At 44.2% G+C, this 23,627-nt stretch overlaps 1 protein-coding gene across 1 annotated transcript; it reads right to left on the bottom strand.

Moving 5' to 3' along the window:
* Positions 1 to 443: 443 nt before the first annotated feature.
* LOC135876689 (cytochrome P450 2K4-like) lies at positions 444 to 23,627 on the bottom strand. Its single transcript, XM_065401978.1, has 9 exons — positions 23,442 to 23,627; positions 20,469 to 20,631; positions 18,764 to 18,913; positions 14,899 to 15,059; positions 12,092 to 12,265; positions 7,735 to 7,876; positions 4,380 to 4,564; positions 4,005 to 4,146; positions 444 to 731 (listed from the first exon to the last, which is right to left on the bottom strand). Exons 1-9 carry the CDS (start codon positions 23,625 to 23,627, stop codon positions 544 to 546), a joined length of 1,491 nt encoding a protein of 496 aa, XP_065258050.1. The 3' UTR covers positions 444 to 543.

Genomic DNA, 23,627 nt, shown 5'->3' on the forward strand with positions numbered 1-23,627 from the left:
GCTAGGCACAGAGGCTCCTATCAGGTTGTACAATGTAACAGACAATACAAGACTCTAGTCCCAGTTACACCTGTGCAAACTTGCTAATGTCACTGGAGTCAATGGAGTTGCCCATTGGTGTAACTGAGGCTAGGATGGGGTCCTAACAAACCATGGGCCAAACAACAGCCAAAGGCCAGTGCATGGCCGTGTACCAGAGAGAGTCTGCAGAGGGAGGACTGAAGATACACATGAGTAAGGGTTAGTCTACACCACAACAGCTTTGCTGATACAGCTATACTGGTGTAACTATACCAGCAAAGCCCTGTAGTGGAAACCCAGCCTATGCTGGCAAAATGAGATATTTTGCCAGGACCTTAAACTACCTCCCTGAACAACATAAAGTAGATCATCACAAAGACTCTTCTCTTGGTATAAACTGCATCTACATGGGGGATGGGGGGAGGGTGTTGCTGGCATAGCTATGTCAGGCATGTGATTTTCTGACCATCATACCTATATCTGCCAAACTTTGTAGTTAGACCTGGCCTAAGGCAAGGAGCTCTAAGAACGTGGCTCAGCACAGATCTTATGGGGCATTGGGGGCGTGGTAAACCCAACTGCCGGGGTGAGGTCTAGGTCTGAGCTGGTAACTCCAGGTGGAGGATGGAAAGTGAACCACTGCAGGAGGCTTGTAAAGAAGAGGAAGAGCTCCATTTTGGCAAGATTCTCACCTGCACAGATCCTCCGACCTGTAATGAAATGCACAATAAAAAACAGTTGCTTGTTTAACTCTAAGAAGGAATAAAAACCACAGCACTACTTCTTAGTAATACGGGGTAAATCCAGAGTTTAAACATGGATTTACTTCAAGAATAAACAGGTGTGACATAAAACAGGACTTCTTCCTATAAATACACCTACTAGTAAAAAAAAATGGAAATTGATTACATTCTAAACCTTTCAATCGGAACAAATTTGCTCTTCAAAAATATTACTGGTGCAGCCAATAATATAGGGGGGAGGGGTTGTTTTGTTTTGTTTTTTAATAATTTTCCAGGCCTCTATTCCAGGAGAAATTAAAAAACCTCAACCAAGTAAATAGTTGGGGGGGTTCCAAAGAGGATGGAGCTCGGCTGTTCTCAGTGGTGGCAGAACAAGGAGCAATGGTCTCAAGTTGCAGTGGGGGAGGTCTAGGTTGGATATTAGGAAACACTATTTCACTAGGAGGGTGGTGAAGCACTGGAATGTGTTACCTAGGGAGGTGGTGGAATCTCCATCCTTTTGGCATGTCAGAGGCGAGGCTGGTCAATATAGTAATCAAAAGTTGTATAGTATATAATACTATATGGATCTTTAGAATAATAGTATTGCATTTGTAACTCTGCTTATTTTACCATTTGATTGCTATTTGATTATAATTCCATTTATATCAATAAAAGTCTTTAAGACTACATTTGTCTCAGTGTGAGCGTCCTGTCATACCCCCGAGGGTCCTTTGCAAACTCTGTGTAGTCTGATTCTGGCACAAGAGCCTTATTGTCTTCTTATTAGATTAATTGGCGAGCCTATAGCCCATATTATCCAAATTAATAACATTAACCTCCTTAATCAGGCAACAGTTGCAAACAATATTTTATCAGCTCTAGTCAAAATCGACATCTTAAACTGCACCCACAGACCAAGAGCACACACCACAGAACACTGGGGCCCTGTGATCAGGATGAGAAACTCCACTTAAGCAAACTGCCGCAATTTGCACTTTTTTCAGCTTCTGAGTTGATTTACGGTGTAACCTCAAAGGGGTCTGTCTACACTGCAATTAGACACCCATGGCTGGCCCAGCCAGTTGACTCAGGCTCGTGGGGCTTGGGCTAAAGGGCTGTTTAACTGCAGTGTAGACTTTTAGCCTCAGGCTGTGGGACCATCCTAACTTGCAGATTCTAGAGCCTGGGGTCAAGCCCAAGCCCAAACGTCTACACCACAATTAAAAAGCACATTAGCCAAAGCCCGAATCAGCCGGCATAGGCTAGCCACGGGTTATTAATTGCAGTGTAAACATACCTAGATAGGCTTCAGTTCAGGACAGTGCTTAACTTTAAGCAAGTGCTTAAGTCCCATTGAAGTCAACTGATGATCACCTTAATCGGAGCCATAGAATGTATCAGAGTAGCCTAATAGTGAAGTGACAAAGGCACGGAGGATTAGCAAGATCCTCGTTAGAAAGGAATGATCGCAACCTCCCAGCCAGATATAGGCGGATAATAACCCATCCGGGTCATAGCTGCTATATAGAATCACAGAAATGTAGGGCTCGAGATGTCATTGTGAAACTCTATACTTCAAAGCAGCATCCTGGAACCCACATATTCACCACTGTCTTATAATTAGGATATGTTTTGTACACAGTATGCCTTGTGAGGTATCATTTTAAAAGTCTTGATCTGTTGAACATTAATATCCTGTTGGACTGTATGTGCTGTCACTGTATGTGACGTTATGAAGTTTTGCAAGGTCTGTGTTAGTGAAATATGTTGTGAGGTCGGGTACACCCACAACCAGCCTTTCAGGTACAACAATGAAGTAGCCAGACAGCGGTTAATGGCTCATCAACACCCATCAAGGAAAGAATCCACTATCCCAGAAACTGTATACAATGGAGACTTCTGGGAGAGCACGTATGCAATGGAGACTGTTGACCAATGGGGACTGACTGATCCCCAAGTCACAGCATAGATCTTTCCAGTAAGCTGGAAGAAACTATAAAAGAGGGGAAGTGACATCATCACTTGGCCACACTCCCCCCACAACTCAACACCTGGAAACACATCTGAAGGACAAAGACAGAACTGGGGGAGGGTGGTCCCAGGCTGGAAGGCAGTCCCAGCCTGTGCATTGCGGATCTGTGACCTGCTTGTACCCTCTGTTAGGCTGAGACACTGCTTGATTCAAATCCTGTTTAGTTTGTAGACCTCAGACTACAAATTTATTTTTGTTTCTTAAGTAACCAACTTTGATTTCTATGCCTGCTATTTCTAATCACTTAAAATCTTTCTGTATGTAATAAATCTGTTTTATATTTTATAGCTCAGTGGTTTGAGCATTGGCCTGCTAAACTCAGGGTTGTGAGTTCAATCCTTGAGGGGGCCACTTAGGGATCTGGGGCAAAATCAGTACTTGGTCCTGCTAGTGAAGGCAGGGGGCTGGACTCAATGACCTTTCAAGGTCCCTTCCAGTTCTAGGAGATAGGATATCTCAATTTATTTATTTATTTTATCTCAGCTCAGTTTACAAAGGCTAGTGTGTGTCGTTTCCCCATCGAGGGAGGGGCAGACTGAATAATGAACTTACAGTGGTCAGGCTTCTGACCAAGGCAAGATGGTACAGTTCTGGGGAGCAAGACTGGGGAGCTGGGGGGAATTGGCTGGAGCCTCTCTATTGTTGGTTCATGAGTGGCTGGGAGAAGCATTCATATAACTCAGTTAGGTATGTCCCTGCCTGTGGATTTCTGTGTAAGTGCAGTACCTGCCAGAGGTTTGTGGCTTGACAACAGCATCACAGAGTGAGAGGGATACCAAGTTGGTGGGACAGAGGGCTCAGCGGCTCAACAGTCCAGCTTGCACCCCGGGGACCCCATCACAGTAATCTAGTTTATCCCCCACCACAGTCAGGCAGGACCAAGTATACACAGACCATCCCTGACAGGTGTTTGTCCGGCCTGTTCTTAGAAACCTCCACTGACGAGGATTCCACAACTTTATTAGGGAACATTTGAAGACAGTTATCAGGTTCCCCTTGATATATGATCATTTAAAAGCAGCTGGGACTCTAACAGCACCCTCAAGTTGCAAATTAGAGTACCCAATGGTGCACATGTGCTTTCAGCAGTAGCACAGTCTAAAATGGGAGATTATCTCACATAAGCGGGAAACAGAGGATGAGATTTAAAGACTCACAAGTTTATGTTATAGTCTGTTGATTCTTGGATATCTATCCCCACAGCAGTAAATGAAAATAGAAAGTACCTGCTGAAAAAGGCATGAAAGCCTCTTGCTTTACAAACTTTCCTTTGGAGTCAAGAAAATGCTCAGGACTGAATGTATCTGGTTTCTTCCACTGAGATTCATCCTGCAGTACAGAGGCCAGTAAGGGGATGATGTAAGTTCCCTGTAAATCAAGTCAGTGGAGTTATTCCATAGGTCAATATGGTCTCTTGACTATAGCTTGGTATAAGCATTTAAGCTACAGTAAGTGAATGATGCTATGGCAAATACTGCCATGGGATTTCCAATGCGATTCAACATTAATCAATGAACCAGGACTTAAAAGGGTCAATCAGCTGAACCGGGACTTTAACGATGTCGCAGAACACAAGAAAAGCAATACCACAAACTGTTCACCTTTGGAATAAAGTAGCCTTTAAGAGTAACATCCTCAGTAGTTTCATGAGGCAAGTCCATGGGCAGGATATTAGCGAACCTCTGAATTTCATGGACAACTGCATCCGTATACGGCATTTGAGTTCGATGTTCGATTCGTGGCTGGGCTGATCCTATAACTCTTGCGATCTCTTCTTGGACTTTGCCTGAGAAAATATAATAGAGATCAGGATTCAGTTATCTCCAAGAAATGCTGTGCATTGTGGCTTTGAGAGGTGCACAAGCGCATGTTAAAGTGCTATTGTAAGCTCTCCAAAATCTGTCTCTTTCCAGAAATAATGGGGTACTGATGATATTAGAGCTTATAAACATTTATTTGTCAATATCAAAACTAAATAGAGAACTTCTGAAAACACAGGTAACCTATCCTATTACTTGGCTTGCCAAAGAATAATAGACAGTCATTTAAACTAGAGCTGGTTGCAGAAACTTTGATGGCACATTCTGTTGGAACATGTCCTTCTGTTAAAACTGAAATGCTTCATGAAATCATGTCAATCTGTTGAAATTTTGTTCTGGAAGAAAACTGAGGAAAAGTACGTTCTGGCAATGTCAAAAATGTCGCATTTTTAACATTTTTTCAGTGAAATATTTTGATTTTTTTTGGTCTGAAACTACTTTTTGTTTAGAAATTTTAATTTTTTTGTATTACATGACATTTTATATGATAATATAATACAAAATTTAAATGTCAACTTTTGACATGAAACATTTTGATTCTGTTGAAACAAAATATTTCAATTGCCCCAAAACATATATATATATATATATATATTTTTTTTTTTTTTTTTAATTTTCCCCTATGGGGGAATCTCAAAAGCCTTCATGAATGGAACTTCCATCTTTGCACAGTTCTATTTTAACCATCAGAGCACTTACAAACATTAACTAGTTAACTTCCCAACAATCCCGAGATTCATGAGTACTATTATCCTCATTTTCACAGAGGCTGGCAAGGCCACAGACAAGTTCAGCATTCAGGAGTTCCTAGCACCCAGGCCTGTGTCAGACCACTAGATCATGCCCTTCTGTACTTAATCAAAGAAACGGGAACGGGCTGTGGGCCACTGTGAAATAAAATCTTTACTAATCACAGATCAAACAGTTTTCAATGCCTTTGCAACTGAGGCTTCCCTGTCGACTCTGTCAATTTCATGCACAAAGGATTTTTCCCGTGGTGCCCTGAAGCAGCCTTCAGGCAAGAAGCCACCAAGTAGAACTGGAAAGGAATGATCCTGTGAATGTCAGAAACAGAGTTTGAGATGTGCAGGCAATGTTTTTGTGTGTGGTGATTATAAGAGCCAAAGAGAAAGGAGTTAAGGGAAGCAACTGAAAAAGCATAAAAATAAAACCAGCAAGCAGAAAAAAACCTTGCTTTATTATAGAACCAAACTCTGGGTCCTCCAGAACATAGGTGGCCAGAGTTTGACCTCACCTCATTGTAATCAGGAGTAACTCCATTGAGACCAGTGGAGCTGTAGTGAAGTAAATGAGAGCTGGTGGTGTGTGGTCTATATATGCAAGTCATGCCCGACTTACTTTGTGCTGCGCAGCTGGCAGGCTGAATCTGGCTTGTGGGACAATTCTTTCCAGCCCCCATGGAGGATTCTATTTTGTAGAACAAACCTCTGCACAACAGGACCTCGCATGTGCCTCCTATGAGGTCACACCGTATGGAGTACACCATTTTGACTGGAAAAGAGCTCTGTGTAAGCTCAAAAGCATGTCTCTCTCACCTACAGAAGTTGGTCCAATGAAAGATATTACCTCACCACCTTGTCTCTCTAAGGCATACAAGCAAGCTGTTGCATGGCTTACTAAAACTGCCATAACACACCACAGGTACGATCAGTTCCTTTGTATCTTGTATTATTTTGCCTGTCTACTGAGACTGGAAGTTCTTTGGGGGCATGGACTCTGTCTTCTGTTTTGTACAGTGGTGAACATACCACTGGGATTTAACAAGTAATTAGAGCTGGATGGAATATGGGGAACCACCATAGAAATGTTCAAAAAAGCTTTGTCTATTTTCTGGGGGGCGGGGAAGGCAAAATTTGACAAAACACACAGAAACAGAGGGGAGAGAAGAGATATGATAGCACAAGTGGGGGAAATACAGCTTTTGTTGATGTTCTCAGAATACAGGGCAGCAGGTCAGTCACAGGCAGATAGATGCTTTAGACTGGCAGGTTGGGCCATGACAGCTGTTGCTCTGGACCCCAGCTTGCTTCCTCGACCAGGAACATCATCTGGTTGGTCAGCTAAGGTCCGTCTCCTTCACTGGTCCTTCTTAGGACAACCAGATCTGGATGGGTTGTCTCACCTGGTCATGCTGGTGCAGTACAGTTCAGTTGATTTCAGGATCAGGTGAAAAGCTGAGGGATACACACACACACATACACACACACACACACAGAGGAGAGGAGGAAGATTGTGTGGGATGGAAAGAGACACAAGAGGAAGGGAAAGACAGAACAAGATCTCACATGTATCGGGTTGGGTCCTTGCTGGGGCAGTGGTGATGGTCAAGCATCCCTACTGGCGTATAAAAGTCTGAGTGTTGTGGTAAAAATCCTTCTGCTGCAATCGCGGTGGTTGTAGAAGTTCCTTTTTTAACTTCCCAAGTGTCTTTTTAAGGCCCACCCCAAGAGTGGCGGGTAGAACGGTCCATCCTCTCATTATTTTGTGCACCAATTACGTCTAATTTCCAAAGTAACAATTTTGATCCATTGATTTCTGATTCCCTTTTCCTCTTGTTTACTAGTCATGCTCATAACAGTGTCCAGTAGACACCTCCTCCCCCCTGTTTCAATTAATTCCGTTTGTCTCCTTCTTAAATCTTTTCTTAAACAATTATCTATAACACGTGATTGTGACAATTCATGACCCTTCACCCACTTTCCACGGGGTAGGCTCACAATTCAAGTAGGTCTGTGTGGTCTCAATTATTACAACTGTGTTCACAGTTATGACCATTTAAATTCTGCTCTGAATTGTTCTGCTTTTCAAGAGCAAAATTCTAGTGTAAGTCTGGAGCAATTCTAATGAGTAGAATGGAATAGCTCTGGGTTTACACAGGTGTAACTGAGATCAGAATCTGGCTCTAAGGAAATAAAAGCATAACCCACTGGTAAGTGGGTGTTCCATGTCCCACTCTGTGCCTGATCTACTGAGGATATGGAGCTGTTACAGCTCTCTGCGGTCAGGCCTGACTCTTTAGCTCTAACGCTGTAGCAGTTTATGCTGTTAGCTCCCCAGCTTTCCTGTTCAACCCTCCTGTGCCAGCCAAGCTAGCGGCTGTCACAAAGGCACTTACTCTGAATTTGGGGGTATTTCATCATTAGCAGAAGTCCCCAGCGCAGCGTGGTGGAAGTGGTCTCCATTCCAGCAGCAAACAAGTTGGTCACAAGTCTTATTAAGTTGGCATTATGGAAATATCCATTGGGATTACTTTTCTCCTGAAAAAAAATGATGAACACACTAAGAACTCCAGTGGGCAGTTATAACATAGAGAGCTAAAACATATTTACTAAATAATAAAGTATATAGTAAAAAATAAATGTAAAAGAACCAAGAGGGCTTTGATCAGATGCCCTCAGAAACATATAGGTATCTTCTCTACTAAGGATCAGTCCTGAAAAGTGCTGAGCACTCCGGATCCAATTCACCAAAGCACATAAGCATGTGCTTAACTTTAAGCACAAGGGTAGAGCCACTGATGCCAGGAATCAGGAATATGCTTAAAGTTAAGCATATTTTAAGTGTTTCACTGGATCACAGTCAGAGTGCTCATCACCTTCCACAATCAAGCTCACAGAGAAGTGTATTTTTCCTACGCAACCACAACCAGCCCGAGTGCCATAGGCTGAGGAAGCTAACATGCTGAGTGCAGTTCAATCTATGGTCTTCCAGACCTAACTAAGTCAGCTCAGGACAATTAATCCATATGTGATTGAATCCAACCTCAGACACATACATGTGCAGCTTGCCATCTTGCACAATCAACCATCTGTACTCATGCATCTAAGCAAACAATGGAGATCAGGACAGGTGATTATTGTAACACTATTATGGTGAAATATTCTGCACTGAATTAGTCCCGGCCAGTGAAGGTTACATATGCAAAGCCTACTGGACAGTGATCCCACTCTTCTTGGTGTCAGTTGTATCTTTGCTAGAGGCTTCAGTGGCAATGCAAATGGACTCTTAATAACATTAATACCTATTTCATAAACAATCATTAGTAGATCTCAAAGTGCTTATAATGGAGGCAAATGTCATATGCCCATTTTATAGATGGGGAGCTGGAGGCACAGAGAAACTAAATGACTTATCCAAGGTCACCCAGAAGATGAGCGGCAGAGCCAGCAATCATCCAAGTCCCACTCCAATACTTGATCCATTAAGTCACAATCATGCCCTATTCTTTTTGCTCTTTTTATACTTTATTGTTATTTGTAGTTCATTCTCTTATTCTTTTGTGACGCATGTGAATTGTATGCACATCTGGGCAGCTGGGAAATAATCCAGCAACAAAGAAAAACTCCACAGGAAATTCGGTTCCTTTTGACCAAGTACACCAATCTTTCTGCAAATATCTGAGATATTGACTTTTCCTGGCAAGACTATTAAGAGAAAGTGCATTTCAAAGTGGCCTGATTAATTCTTGTCCTACCATCAGAGGACATGAAGAACAATTGATCACTGCCCTCTTTATAACAACATTTTACTTATTTGAAGACTATTATCATGTCCTCCCACAGCATCCTCTTTTCTAAGTTAAACATGCTCAGTTCTTTCAACCTTTCCTTATAGGTCAGGTTTTCTAAAACTTTTACCATTTTTGTTGCTCTCCTCTAGACTGTCTCCATTCTGTTCACATCTGGTGCCCAAAACTGGACACAGTGCTCCCATTGATGCCTCACCGGTGCTGAGCAGAGCAGGGCAATTATCACTTGCCACTTACATATGACACTCCTGTTAATACATCCCAGAATGTCATTTGCCTTTTTCTCAACTGCATCACAGTGTTGACTCACAGTCAATTTGTGATCCACTATAACCCCCAGATCCTTTTCTGCAGAATTGTTGCCTAGTCAATGAGTCTTCATGTTGTATTTTTGCTTTTGATGTTTCCTTCCTAAATGCAGTTTTTGTCTTTATTGAATTTCGGACCAATTCTCAAATGTATCAAGTCTTCACTCTCAAGGCCCTTCACCACCAATTCCCACCCTGCCCATCTTCTCTCATTCACTGTTAAGATGTCGAGTCCTGGCTCCAATTGACCAGTGACACCAGCCTACGTTGCCCATGTGTTACATTTTCAAACAAGCACTCTCGTGTTTTCATAGAATCATAGGACTGGAAGGGACCTTGAGAGGTCATCTTGTCCAGTCCCCCGCACTCGTGGCAGGACTAAGTATTATCTAGACCATTCCTGACAGGTGTTCATCTAACCTGCTCTTAAAAATTTCCAGTGATGGAGATCCACAGCCTCCCTGGGCAATTTATTCCATTGCTTAACCACCCTGACAGTTAGGAAGTTTTTCCTAATGTCCAACCTAAACCGCCCTTGCTGCAATTTAAGCCCATTGCTTCTTGTCCTATCCTCAGAGGTTAAGTAGAATAATTCTTCTCCCTCCTCCTTGTAACAACCTTTTATTTACTTGAAAACTGTTATCATGTCCCCTCTCAGTCTTCTCTTCTCCAGACTAAACAAACCCATTTTTTTTTCAATCTTCCCTCATAGGTCATGTTTTCTTGACCTTTACTCAGTTTTGTTGCTCTTCTCTGGACTTTCTACAATTTGTCCATATCTTTCCTGAATTGTGGCACCCAGAACTGGACACAATACTCCAGTTGAGGCCTAATCAGCGCAGAGTAGAGCAGAACAATTACTTCTCATGTATTGCTTACAACAATCCTGCTAATACATCCCAGAATGTTGTTTGCTTTTTTTTGCAACAGTGTTACACTGTTGACTCAGATTAAGCTTGTGGTCCACTATGACCCCCAGATCCCTTTCCGCAGTACTCCTTCCTAGGCAGTCATTCCCCATTTTGTATTTGTGCAACTGATTGTTCCTTTCTAAGTGGAGTACTTTGCATTTGTCCTTATTGAATTTCATCCTACTTATTTCAGACCATTTCTCTAGTCTGTGCAGATCATTTTGAATTCTAATCCTATCCTCCAAAGCACTTGCAACCCCTCCCAGCTTGATATCATCTGCAAACGTTATAAGTGTACTCTCTATGCCATTATATAAATAACTGATGAAGATATTGAACAGAACCAGACCCAGAACTGATCCCTGCGGGGCCCCACTCGTTATGACCTTTCAGCATGACTTTGAACCACTGATAACTACTCTCTCGGAATGGTTTTTCAATCAGTTATGCACCCACCATGTAGTAGCTCTGCCTAGGTTGCATTTCCCTAGTTTATGAGAAGGTCATGCGAGACAGTATCAGAAGCTTTACTAACGTCAAGATATACCATGTCTATCACTTCCCCCCCATCCACAAGACTTATTATCCTGTCAAAGAAAGCTATCAGGTTGGTTTGACATGATTTGTTCTTGACAAATCCATGCTGATTCTTCCTTATCACCTTATTATCTTCTAGATGTTTGCAAATTGATTGCTTATCTATTTGCTCCATTATCTTTCCGGGTAAAGAAGTTAAGCTGACTGATCTGTAATTCCCTGGGTTGTCCTTTCCCTTTTTATAGATGGGCACTATATTTGCCCTTTTCCAGTCTTCTGGAATCTCTCCCATCTTCCATGACTTTTCAAAGATAATCGCTAATGACTCAGATATCTCCTCAGTCAGCTCCTTTCTCCCATGCTGCCCCAAACACTTGGAAGGAGCTCCGCACAAGCATCTTTAAAACTAACACACTTTCCTTCTTTAAATCCCCCCTTAAAACTCTCCTTTGCTGTGATGTCTACAGAAAGCTTGACAGCAGTTAGGCCACTGGTCTACTGACACCATGGCCTATCATGCTGACCAATATTGTCTCACTGTTTCCTTGTGCTCCCTCATGTCCACATCGCCTCACATCTCCATATCCATCTCTTGTCTCTTGTCTTACTCTTAGACTGTAAATTCTCTGGGACAGGGACTGGCTATTTACTTTGTCTTTTGTACACTGCCTAGCACAATGGAGTCCTGGCCCATAACTAGGGCTCCTAGGTGCTATTGTAATAATAAAATAGTAATAGAAAAAATATTATGTGACTAATCTGATCAATCACAAGTAACCAAAACAGTTAGAAGTTTGAATATTTCTGGATTACTCCATCAGGTAGACATTTGTCAAGCAAATTCAAACAATGAATACATTTGAGGAAATTGCAATTAACGGAGGGATATTCAACTAGCAATGAAACAGATTTTGATCCCTGGTCACTGCAAGAATTGGATAGGTGGACCTCCTGAACTACTGAAACCAGTGGGACTCCATGCAGGCCAAATGTTCCATCCATGCCATTCTTATTGCAAAGTTGGGGCGAAAATTTGTTGTATACATTAGTCATAGCAAGCTATTAGCTCAACTCTGCTAGTTTGTTAGGTCCATACTTTACCAATGCTAAATTTTCATTGTTTTCAAATATGTTTTAAAATATAAAATATGAAAAGGAAACATGTAAGTCTGCAGCGATCATAATTACCTCCTGTTGTCTTACAAGGAATGCATCAATAAAACTTCTCTGATCATTTTTGTCCAGTTCTTTCAGGTGTTCTATGAAAGTACGCTGTATAAAAGCATGCAATTCACTTGTGTTCTTCAAAAGAATCTTGTAATTCCTGAGTAGAAATCCAAGTGCTGGGAACATGTTATATAGCTGAAAGAATTTAAGATGTCAGAGTAAGCAAAAATAAGTAATGAGAATACTTAACACTAATTATAGCACTTATCTGCCAAAGATCTAAAAGCAATTCATAAAAGCACATGACTGTTGTTATGCCCATTTTGCAGATAAGGAAATTGAGGCATAGGAAGATTATCTGCTGTGCCTGGGGGTATGAGCAGCTAACAAGCCCTCACTCCTCAGAGGCCCCGCCTGTCTTGAGGCACAGAATTGGGCAAGAATTCCTAGGCTGCTGTCCATCCTGGTTCTTTTATCTTTGGCATTGTGCCACCAAACAATCATGAATTTTCTATCGCTTGAACATGTATCCGAGAAGGTAGATTAAGTAGCCACACTTTGAATATATTGTAACAATCTGGATAGTGTGTATGTGTAACTACTGCCGTCCACTGGATGGAATCAGAACTGCTCATCAGTATCTCAGAGGCTCTATATTGCTAACCAGAGCTAGTCAAAAAAAAAAAAAAAACCCTTGAAATGTCAAATTTGTACAGAAAAAAACACAAGTAAATGATTTTTTTTCAAAAGTCTCATTTCATTTTTCAACCAGCTCTACTGCTAATACAGATTCTCTTTTAAACTCACTGTGACAGAAGGGAGAGCTGAAATGGAATAAATGTTATGAATCCTGTAGGAGGTGCTCTGTAAGAATCCATGATTACTGACTTGTATCTTAGTTATTTAGATGAACTGTATAACACATATTAGTATAGGGGAATGTTTGTTATAAACGATAATGCTTGAATTCAATAAGGGCTGTGGGAAGGACAAACAAGGAAGCCACACAATGACTTCTGAGATAAGAATAGCCTAGTACAGACTTAAGGGATCAACTGGGCATGTCCTACCTAATCATTTCCCTGCCACTGCAGGGGCCTCAGGCATTGGTGGCACCTTGGTCTCTCCTGTTCTCTGCCTGTGGCACACAACAGTTTAGTCTCCTGGGGACTGAAATGCTTTAGTCCAGTGGTTCTCAACCTATTTACCATGGTGGGCCACATACGCAGCTCTCTATGTGTTATGTGGGCCACATCCACACAATAGATATACTACCTGTATGCCCCTGAGGGTGTCACATGGGCCACAGCTGCGTGCTGATTGGGCCACAAGCGGCCCGTGGGCCGAGAACCACTGCTTTAGTCTAACCCAAGTTATTGGGCTCAACACACTGGTAACTGGGTGAAATTTAATGTTCTGTGATACACTGGAAGTCAGACTAGATGGTTTTATGGTCCCTTCTGGCCATAAGTTCTCTGAATCTCTGATGAGGTAGGGGGTTGTCAGTCACCAGGGGCTGTCCAGGGGGTCACTACTCTAAGGTGGCAGACTGACACTGGCAGGTTCTGTGGAAGAGTCTGAAGGAATTGGGCGCCCAGGCCCAGCGCACGGGCAGTTTTAGGGAAGAATTAGACATGTACACAGGAGACTTTTCAACTTTACTTTATAGTGCAGAATGCTAGGGAATGACAAAGTATGACACATGTCCAAATTGTCTTCATTCCATCTAACCTGCCTGAGAAAAATCCTCCGTATCTTTCGGCCCAGAACACTCTCAAACCAGGATCTATTGACACAGTGCAGCCAAGAAGATATGAGCACTATCATTGCCAGGAGGCTTTGGAGATGGATTGGCCATGTGATTCGGATGGAAACTGATTCCATCACTGGAGTAGCAATAAGATGGACACCTGAAGGCAAGCAAAGACGAGGCCGCCCGAAAACAACATGGCGAAGAGCTGTGGAAGCCGAGCTGAAAAACCTGGGGCACAGCTGGGGAACCATTGAAACCAAAAACAGACAGGAGTGGAAGAGCTTCATCGCTGCCCGAAACACCGAAGGCATAATGGGAACATGATGATGATGACAGGAGATTTGCTTGTTTTTAAGATTGGTTTTCTCTGAATTGCTTTTGTTCTAAATAAATAATACTTTCTCCTAAGGAGGCTTTTTGGTTGCTAATTACTACTGTCATTGCCCCGGAGGGAACAGAACAGCAGGGTATAGACGTAGCCAGTAGGGACACCAGATAATCTAGTTTGATCTTCTACATGAGAGGCCACTCTAAACCCCAGCCAGTTACCCCTTATTTGTTATAATATAAACTCATTTCATCTACATATATAAATATATGAACTACTAAGGAATTCATTTCAGAGCTAGTTTGGTTCATGTCCTCCAGACTTGATACACAACTGCCACTGTACTTCAAATGAATTATTGTCAGACAGTTTTAATGGGTTTGTTATTAAGGATACGTTGGGATCCAGGAGAGGTAGGTTCAATTCCCAGCTCTGTCACAGACTTCCTACGTTACCTAGGGCAAGTCACTTAATCTCTCTGGACCTCATTTCACCATCTCTAAAATGTGGAAACTCGTATTTCACATGGATGTTGTGAGGATAAATCCATAAATATCTGGCAGACACCCACTTACTATGATGGTAAGTGTAGGGGCGTATAGACAGATAGACATATGTATTATCCTCCTATTTGTTGGACTATTCTGATTGGTAGAAATGATTTGATGTCATGTAAATACACAGCACGCAATTACTGTGTGTGTACTGCACGCACTTGAATAGTGACTTTAAAATCACCAGAATTACCGTAACTGATGGACTTCCAGCCAGCCTGATGTTTTCACTCATCAAACTTAGTAGTCTTAAGAATGTGGGATTTTTGTAGTCAAACCGTTCTCCAAGTAATATTGACACAATGATATTGGCAACTGCAGCATTCATAATTGTAGTGATATCAAAGGGCTTTCCTAAAAAAGTGTTCAAATGCAAGAAGAGATTGTGCAAAGAGCATGATTAATAGTGAGTTATTACAATGAATTTCTATTACAGTAGTACCTAGATGTCGGCAAATCAAGATCATGGCCCCGTTGTGATAGCCATTGTAAATACACATAGTGAGAAACAGTTCCTGCTTCAAAGTGCTCACAACCTAAATAGACAGGGAAAAGGGTGGAGAAAAGAATTATTATTAATTCCCATTTTACAGATAGAGAACTGAGGCAAACAAAGATTAAGTGGTTTTCTTGAAGACTGGCAGAGGTAGGCATGGACCCCAGCTCTACCTGAGTTCCAGCTTAGTGCCTTAACCAATATCATAGGCCAAGGTCCTTTTCCGTGACACTCACCAGTCTGCTGGGTTTGGGCCCATCTGCTGGCTCTGTGATCTTTTAAGCTCACATGGGTCTGAGTAGGCTTCTGGCACTTTCTTCAGCCCCTAGGCTCACTCCCTGGGCATAGATGGTCTGGTACCCATTCTCGGGAAGTGGGATCCTGTTAGGGTTACCATTCATCCAGGTTTTCCCAGACGTTTCCTCTTTTTTGATCCTCTGCCCTTCGTAGGATTGCCAACTTTCTAATGGCACAAAACCGAACATCTCCGCCCTGCCCCACCCCTGGCCCGCCCCTTCTCCATGGCCCTGCCCCCACTTGCTCCATCCCCCCTCCCTCCGTTGCTTGCTCTCCCCCACTCTCACTCACGTTCACCGGGCTGGGGCGGGGTTTGGGGTGCAGGGGGGGTATGGGCTCTGGGCTGGGGGTGCAGGCTCTGGGTGGAGTCAGTAATGAAGGGTTCAGGGTGTGGGAGAGGGCTCCAGGCTGGGCCAGAGGAGTGCGGTGGTGGGGGGAGTGAGGACTCCAGCTGGGGGATGCAGGCTCTGAGGTGGGCTGGGGATGAGGGGTTTGGGGTACAGGAGGGGGCTCCAGGCTGGAGTTCCAGAGTGCAGGATGGGGTGAGGGCTCCGGTTGGTGGAGTGGACTCTGGGGTGGGGCCGGGGATGAGGGGTTTGGGGTGCAGGTGTGAATTCAGGGCTGGGGTGCAGGAGGGGATTCGGGGTCCCGGCAGCACTTACTGCAGCTCCCAGGAAGCAGCTGCCAGGTCCCTGCAGCTCCTAGGCATTTGGGCGGCCAGGGAGGCGCCATGGGCTGCCCTCCTGCCTGCAGTTGCCGTTCCCGCAGCTCCCATTGGTTGCGGTTCCTGGCCAATGGGAGCTGTGGGGCAGGCACTCAGGGCGGGGGCAGCGCGCAGAGCCTCCCTGGCCACCCATGCACCTACAGGTTGCAAGGACCAGGTGGCCGCTTCCGGGAGCCGCGCAGAGCTAGGGCAGGCAGGGAGCCTGCCTTAGGCCTGGGCCCCTCCGACACCGCCAACCAGAGCTACCAGGGTCCCTTTTCGACTGGGCGTTCCAGTCGAAAACTGGACGCCTGGCAACTCTAGCCCTCTATCCAGGTGGATATTTCAAGTCAGAGGAAATGTCTGGGATTTTTGCGGAGCAGACATTGCAGCTGAGAAAGAGGGGGTCTCTGTGCCCCGACTGGTCCCTCACCTGCAGCCACAGTTGATTGGTCCCTTCCCTGCAGCTGCAGGTTCCCGCCAACCCAGACCCTGGCTCCAAACCCTGGGGAAGGGCAGAGTCCTGCAGGGAGGTGCTGACTGATGGCTGGCACTGTGTCCCGGGTCTGAGCCAGCCGCCCTGCCACCATGACAGGGAGCGACATTCCCTCCCATCTCAGGCATGAGACTGCAGGTCTCCCTCCAGCAACCCCCAGATAGCCTCTCCAGTACTCCCCAAATACCCCCTCCCAGTGCACAAACACCCCTCCAGCACCCCCCCAAATTCTCCCTCCCAGTACACACACACCCCTCCAGCTCCCCCAAACTGTACCCTCCCTGCACCTCCCCTCCCTGTATGCCTCAGTTTCCTCACAACTCTTGAGCATTCTTTGGGATCTGTTCAATGTCTTTTAGGGTCCCGGGGAGGGTTGCCAGATGCCTGGTTTTCAACCAGAAAGTCTGGTCAAAAAGGGGACCTGGCAGTGTCTGGTCAGATGCACTGACCAGACACCAAAAGTCTGGTTTACTGCCAGGGGTGGGGTTGGAGCGCCTGGTCATCAACCTGTGCTAGCCCCTGCTCAGCCAGTGCCGCCTCCTATCTGCAGGGAGGCAGGCTCTGAGCCAGGCTGCAACTCCTGTCCCAGCCCCAGAGCAGAGTGAGCCCAGCTGGGGGTTGGAGGAGGGAGGTGGAGATGATCTAGTGATGAGGAAGGGGGAGGGAGGAGAGCAGCGAGCGACAGGGGGAGGGGGAGAAGGAGTAAGTGGCGGCGTGGCCTTGGGGAAGAGGTGGAGCAGGGGGCATGGCCTCAAGGGAAGAGGCACAGCAGAAGCAGGGCCTCAGGGGAAGAGGTGGGGAGGGGATGGGGCCTCGGGGATCTGATTTTCAGCAAATAGAAAGTTGGTAACTCTAACCGGTCCCCTCTCATAGACCTCACTCCTCCAGGTCAGTTTTCTCTTCCTGTTCTGGTTGGTGTGACAGAGCTGCTCAGAACAGACCTACTCCTTTTGTAACTTCTAATCCCGTCTGTCATGTGACCCTCCTGGTCAGCCTCAAAACCTCCCTCAGGTAACCAAGGATTTCTCTCAGCGGTTACCGTTCAACAGAGTCCGCACTTGAAAAACTGGTTTTACTTAGGTTGCAACCATGCCATTTTTCTACTAGGGCAAGGCTCATTCAACTGATGATCCTGTCCCATTCAAAGGCAGACATCCAGACACCAGCCCCCCTCTCCTTAGCCCAAGAAGTATGATTCAAGAATACACCAGAGGACAGCCGGAAGGGCATAAATATGCAGAGAGCTGATAAAATCAAAAAGCATTCACAAACTATATATAGATAAGTGCCACAAGTCATCACAAACACCCAACTAACTCTAATAATCTAACAGCTGTCTACTGCAATTCACAGAAATGGTAAAAAGCCAAGTAAGAAGTAATACTGAATAAAAAGAAAACTAATTGTATATTAGTGCCCAGATCCTCACAGGTATACTGATTTCAGTTGGAATTGACACCTAAACATCTTTGAGGATCTAGGATTATGTCTCCTATTCCAGGGTATCTTGCATCAAAGGGCATTTAGGGCTCTATGTTAAACTAGGGAAGCAAATGTGTTTGTGTTATAGATATTCTGTTCTTGCAGTTACCTTTCATTTCAATTCCTGGTGCCTCTGAATTAATCAAAGATTGTCACTAATAGAGGAACCGCACATGGAGGGACACATTTTGTCCACTGAAAATCTGGCCCAGTGTTTAATAAATCTGCTCACATGGCTCACAGTGCATGAGGCCTTACATTTCCAGGTCCCACAGATTGGGGATGAACAAGGGGAGGGGCTATGGTTGCACACTTTTTAGATCGAAAGGCTGGCTTCAGCAGGCCATGCGTGCCCAGCAGAAAGAGAGAGCAACAGCGTGGTGCAAAATCTCACTGCTTCATAAAATGCTTCGCAGTGCAATCAGTTGCTGAAAAAAAGATGTCAGAATCAACACAACATGGATGGTGACATTTCCTAAAAAGGTGGATGTTGGATGAGACGATGACGAATTTTGTCTTGGTGCCTCTTCAAAGGCACATGCAACAAAAGTTAGAAGTGTCTGTGGAGTGAAACACACACCCACCTTTACGAGATTCAATATCCTTCATCAGAAATCCGTACTCTTCAACAATCCGGTCCTCTATGGCCCTCTTGCCCATTCCAAAGTCTCGTAAGGTCGTGAGAGTAAATCTTCGCATCACTTTCCAGTTATTGCCATGAGAAAAAATAACACCTGAAGTGGAGGGAGAGCTTCAAGTCAGCAGAATAATTAAAATAAATACTTCTTAGAGATATAACCTTACACCCAGAACATTCATTTTGATGCGCTAGAGCTAGTCAAAAATCAGGGAGGGAAATTTTTTGTCATGAAAATTTTATCTAAATTTTTTTCTGTTTTTTCTATCCCAGTATCATGGACATTTTGAAATGAGAAACATTTCCTCCAGCCTTAAGACACACCATAATAAATTAACATTTTTTTGATACACTACAGTAATCAGAATGGTTTTTGCATGATATTGATTTGCTATGTTTTTGCAGTGTGATCAATTAGATGGAAGAATTTATCTAAGTTCCTTAAATTGTAATTTATAAAACATATTTATTGAGCTTTATAATCACTCAGTCTAGCAAAATCATCCAGAAAAATCACTATCTGGAACATGGGCCAAATTCAGAGGTCCTACCCAAGGTGGCATTAGTTACATTCCCTTCCTCTGGATCCCTTTGTACTCAATGAGGCACTGATTCAGGAAGACATCTCTATTTAGTGAAGTATTAAGCACATGCTCAACTTTAAGCATAGCTTAAGTCCCATTGATGTCAATAGAAGTTAAATACATGCTTAAAGTAAAGAACTTGCTTGCGTACTTTCCCGAATAGGGAAGATTGTCTGCCTGAGACCTATTTACAACCATCCTATGTGGCCTATGATGGTAGCTGAGGACCCAGAAGGGGAGGCAGGGGAAGGTGTAAGTGAAACTAGAGTGGAGACTATTTCCATATTGTCAACCCCAAGCATTAAAAGTCACCAGTCAGGTCCCCAAAAAATCATAAGATTTTAAAAAGTAACAAATTTTTAAAAAACAACAAATTGTATGTTCTGTACTTGCCTTCTGGGTTTTCAGTCTTTCAGATTCATATTTTCAAGCTTTTATCTCAACCAGAGCTAGTGTAATAGGGGCTTTCACAGCTGATACAGAGGGGATTAAATCAAACACCTCCAGTGCTAAAAGCACTAGCAGCTACTGTTTGAGCTAAACAGCCAAGCTACTGTAATTTGGGGTTGTAACAACTCACGTCCTCTGTGGAGCAGTACAGTGTGGAACCTGTAACATACTCACCAGCAGGTTCCATTAGAAACTATTTTTTTTAAAATACAAGCAGATGTTTTCACATGATTCCAGGAGCTGGGGCTTTATGAAAAACACCCAATATCATGAGGCTCACAACAATATCATGAAAGTCAGCAACGCTGCCATTTCAGTGTCCATCTCCTTACAATTCTGCAGCATGTGACTTCAACTTAGTCTCTCTTAGACATGGGTACAGGGGGTATGACTAGTTCTAAGGAACTCGTGTCTCATTAAGGCTGTTTCTGCTCTCACTCACGCCACTTTTAGCCTCAAGTCCATGGGCGTCTCTGAAGTTACTCCTAATGTATGCTGATTGACATACATACTGATCCAAATTGGTATGCCAGCCCCTTAGCCATTCGCTCCCTCCACAGAGAAACCATTCCACTTGTTTGAGTAAGTTAGGCTTATGAGTAACAAGAAAACTGTCACCATATCCTTTTGAAAGCTCTTCAAATACTGGTACTTTAGGTCTCTCTGCAAATGCATCTGCCTGGTTCACAAGAGCCTCCTTCACTGTCTCGTATCCCGCCAGCACCACCATTTTCTGGCATCCCATCTGAATGCTGAAGACTGGGCCATATTTTTTTGACAGCTTAAATGGGGAAGAAAATACAATGACTTAAAGAAAGAAGTGAAATTCACAGCTGGTTCAACACTATTTTGCCATCATGACTGTATGTTATTCCAATGTCAAATTCTTTCCTACGTGCAGAGAAAAAGGACCTGTGGTTAGTAATAAGGCTATCATTAGATGTTTTAATTATTAATTATGCTGATAGGCCCAGATCCTCAAAGGTATTTAAGCGTATAACTCCCACTGGGTCATAATGCCCTAGGGTGACCAGACGTCCTGATATTAGGGGCTTCGTCTTATGTACACAACTAGATCCCCCCCCCCCCCCAAAAAAAAAAAGTGCCCTGATCTTTCAAACTTGCAAGCTGGTCACCCTATAGTTAGCTGGTTGCACCTCCCTGATCTGAGGTCCGGTTCTATTGCAGCCCAGAGACCGAGCTTAGAGCAGTCATGGGGCTGCTCTAAAGTATGCTGGCTGGACTGGTTCCCCAGGTTTCTTTTCACTAGCTAGGGATTGTTGGAGCACAGCAGCACACCAGTCATACCTCCGCCCACTTGTTTGCCAGATGCTATGTGGGGTGGTGACCCAGGAGCCAGAGATACTAGCTCTACGCAGGTCTGAGGACTCCTCCATGGTGAAGGAGCTGCCCAACCTATTAATCAGTTTAGCCTCATTTTGACCTTAAAATCCTAACTCCGTTTCTCATGTTACCATTTTCCTTTTGTTTCATGCTTTCCAGATCAAATCTCCTCTTCTGCTGGCTCAAAGAGGCAGGGAGAGTTTGGTTTCAAAGTCTTTAGCTAGCACTGAAAATATTCTCATTGTTTATATGTACACACACACCCATAAATCTATTTATAAGCTGTATTTCCCAGATTTGTTTGGTCCAAACTTGTAGTTGATTTATTTGCATTGCAGATATATTTTCCGATGCCTGGACTTCTGAGTCCTTGGGCCGGGCCTGGTCATTTCATTGTCTGCACTCATCTCATAAAGCAATTGAATTTAAAAAAAAACAATTATTCAACAACCACAGGAGATATACAGTTAATGATTCTAGCTAATTATAAGCAATACCACAGAGCCAGCTACACTTGTATAAAACCAGTGTAACTCCATTGATGATAATGCAGTAAGGTTGCCAACTTTCGAATCGCACAAAACCGAACACCCCTGCCCTGCCCCTTCTCCGAGGTCCTGCCCCTTCTCCAAGGTCCCACTCCCCATGTGCTCCATCTCCCCTCCCTCCATCGCTCGCTCTCCCCCACCCTCACTCACTTTCACTGGGCTGGGGTAGGGGGTTGGGGTTGGGGTGCAGGAGGGGGGTGAGGGCTCCGGCTGGGGGTGCGGGCTCTGGGGTGGGCCCAGAGATCAGGGGTTTGGCGCAGGAAGGGGCTAGGGGCTGGGGCAGGTGGTTGGGGAGCTGCCACTCTGTGCGAAGGCAGCGCATGGAGCCTCCCTGATCACCCATGCGCTTAGGGGCCGTAGGAACCTGGCAGCCACTTCCGGAAGCTGTGTGGAGCCAGGGCAAACAGGGAGCCTGTCTTAGCCCCGGACTCCCGCTGCATTGCCAACCGGACTTTTAACGTCGAAAACCGGATGCCTGGCAACCCTATGATCAGGGCCAGCTCCAGCATTTCTGCCGCTGCAAGCAAAAAAAAAAAAAAAAAAAAGCCACGATCGCAATCGCGACCGGCGGCGGCAATTGGGAAGAGAGAAAAAAGCCACGATCGGCGGTGGCAGTTCGACGGCAGGTCCTTCGCTCCTAGAGGGAGTGAGGGACCTGCCGCCCCCGAATTGCCGCACATGCCACCCCTCTCCCTTGGCCGCCCCAAGCACCTGCTTGTTAAGCTGGTGCCTGGAGCCGGCCCTGCCTATGATGCAATTACTCCAATGTTAGGCTGGTGCAGCTGAGAGCAGGATTTGGTAAAAAATATGTTCTCAAGTCAGGGTTCTCTATAATGTTAAACGTTTCAGTTCAGTGTGAGTATAAGGTTTCAGACTATTTATCTATGTATCTAGTAGAGGCTTGAATACTGAATGATAAACATAGTGGGCCAAATTCATCCATTGAAGTCAGTGGTGTTGCACCAGGGATCTATTTGGTCCAGTTTGCTTGTTAAATGTGTTGTGGCAAAAAGTAATTTAGACAAATATTCAAAGAAATGGTCATACAACCCAACTCTGACTCCTCTGAGTCTGATCTTTAGGGAAGGCAGCATGTTTGTGGATACAAATTTGCACCTGCTGTTACAGTATTGAAACATCTACCTTGTACTCATAAACTGCAGAGTAAAATATCTAACTTGTATTTGCGCCCAGAATTCATAGTGAGTAGACTTATTTGTTGATGCAAACGTGTGCCCCCGAAAGTGGAATCTATTCAGATCCAGTTGAAAACCAGACCTTTGTGTCAGTTTCTAGCATGCAGTAGAATGACTAAGTAGCTCTGTCAAATTTATGCTAGATGTGGCAAGTATAAGCATGTGAACATTTATATACAATGCTGGGTTCATGGACATGACTGATGTTAGGGATCTATAACATTCCAAAGTAAATGGACACCATAGGTGAGATCCTGGTCATATTGAAGCCAATAGGAGTTTTGCTATTGCCTTCGATTAGGCCAGTTTTCACTACAGGTTTCTATCTCTAAGCTCTGTCTCTCTCGCTCAACCTGCACAGGGTGAGGGAAAATGATCCTATATTTAACATTGCATTACACATCCGGGTAGTGACAGGTAGAAGAGATGGAGGATACCCTCTGACCTTGGGGATAACGTGGTTTGGTGAACAATGTGATAATACAAATACCAAAAGAATTTACCTCCAGCATAGTCCGGTAGGGCCTCTTCAGGTCCATTATATGCAGATTTCCAATGATGGGTAAAGGCTTTGGTCCCGGGGGGAAATCCTCTTGGAAGTTGCTATTCCAGAATTTTTCAGTTTTCATAATAAACAGAACAGTCAGGACAAAAAGTAAAAATATGGAAATGGGATCCGTCCACTCCAT

This window comes from Emys orbicularis, chromosome 3 (genome assembly GCF_028017835.1).
Source record: "Emys orbicularis isolate rEmyOrb1 chromosome 3, rEmyOrb1.hap1, whole genome shotgun sequence".
Lineage (NCBI taxonomy): Eukaryota > Metazoa > Chordata > Testudines > Emydidae > Emys > Emys orbicularis.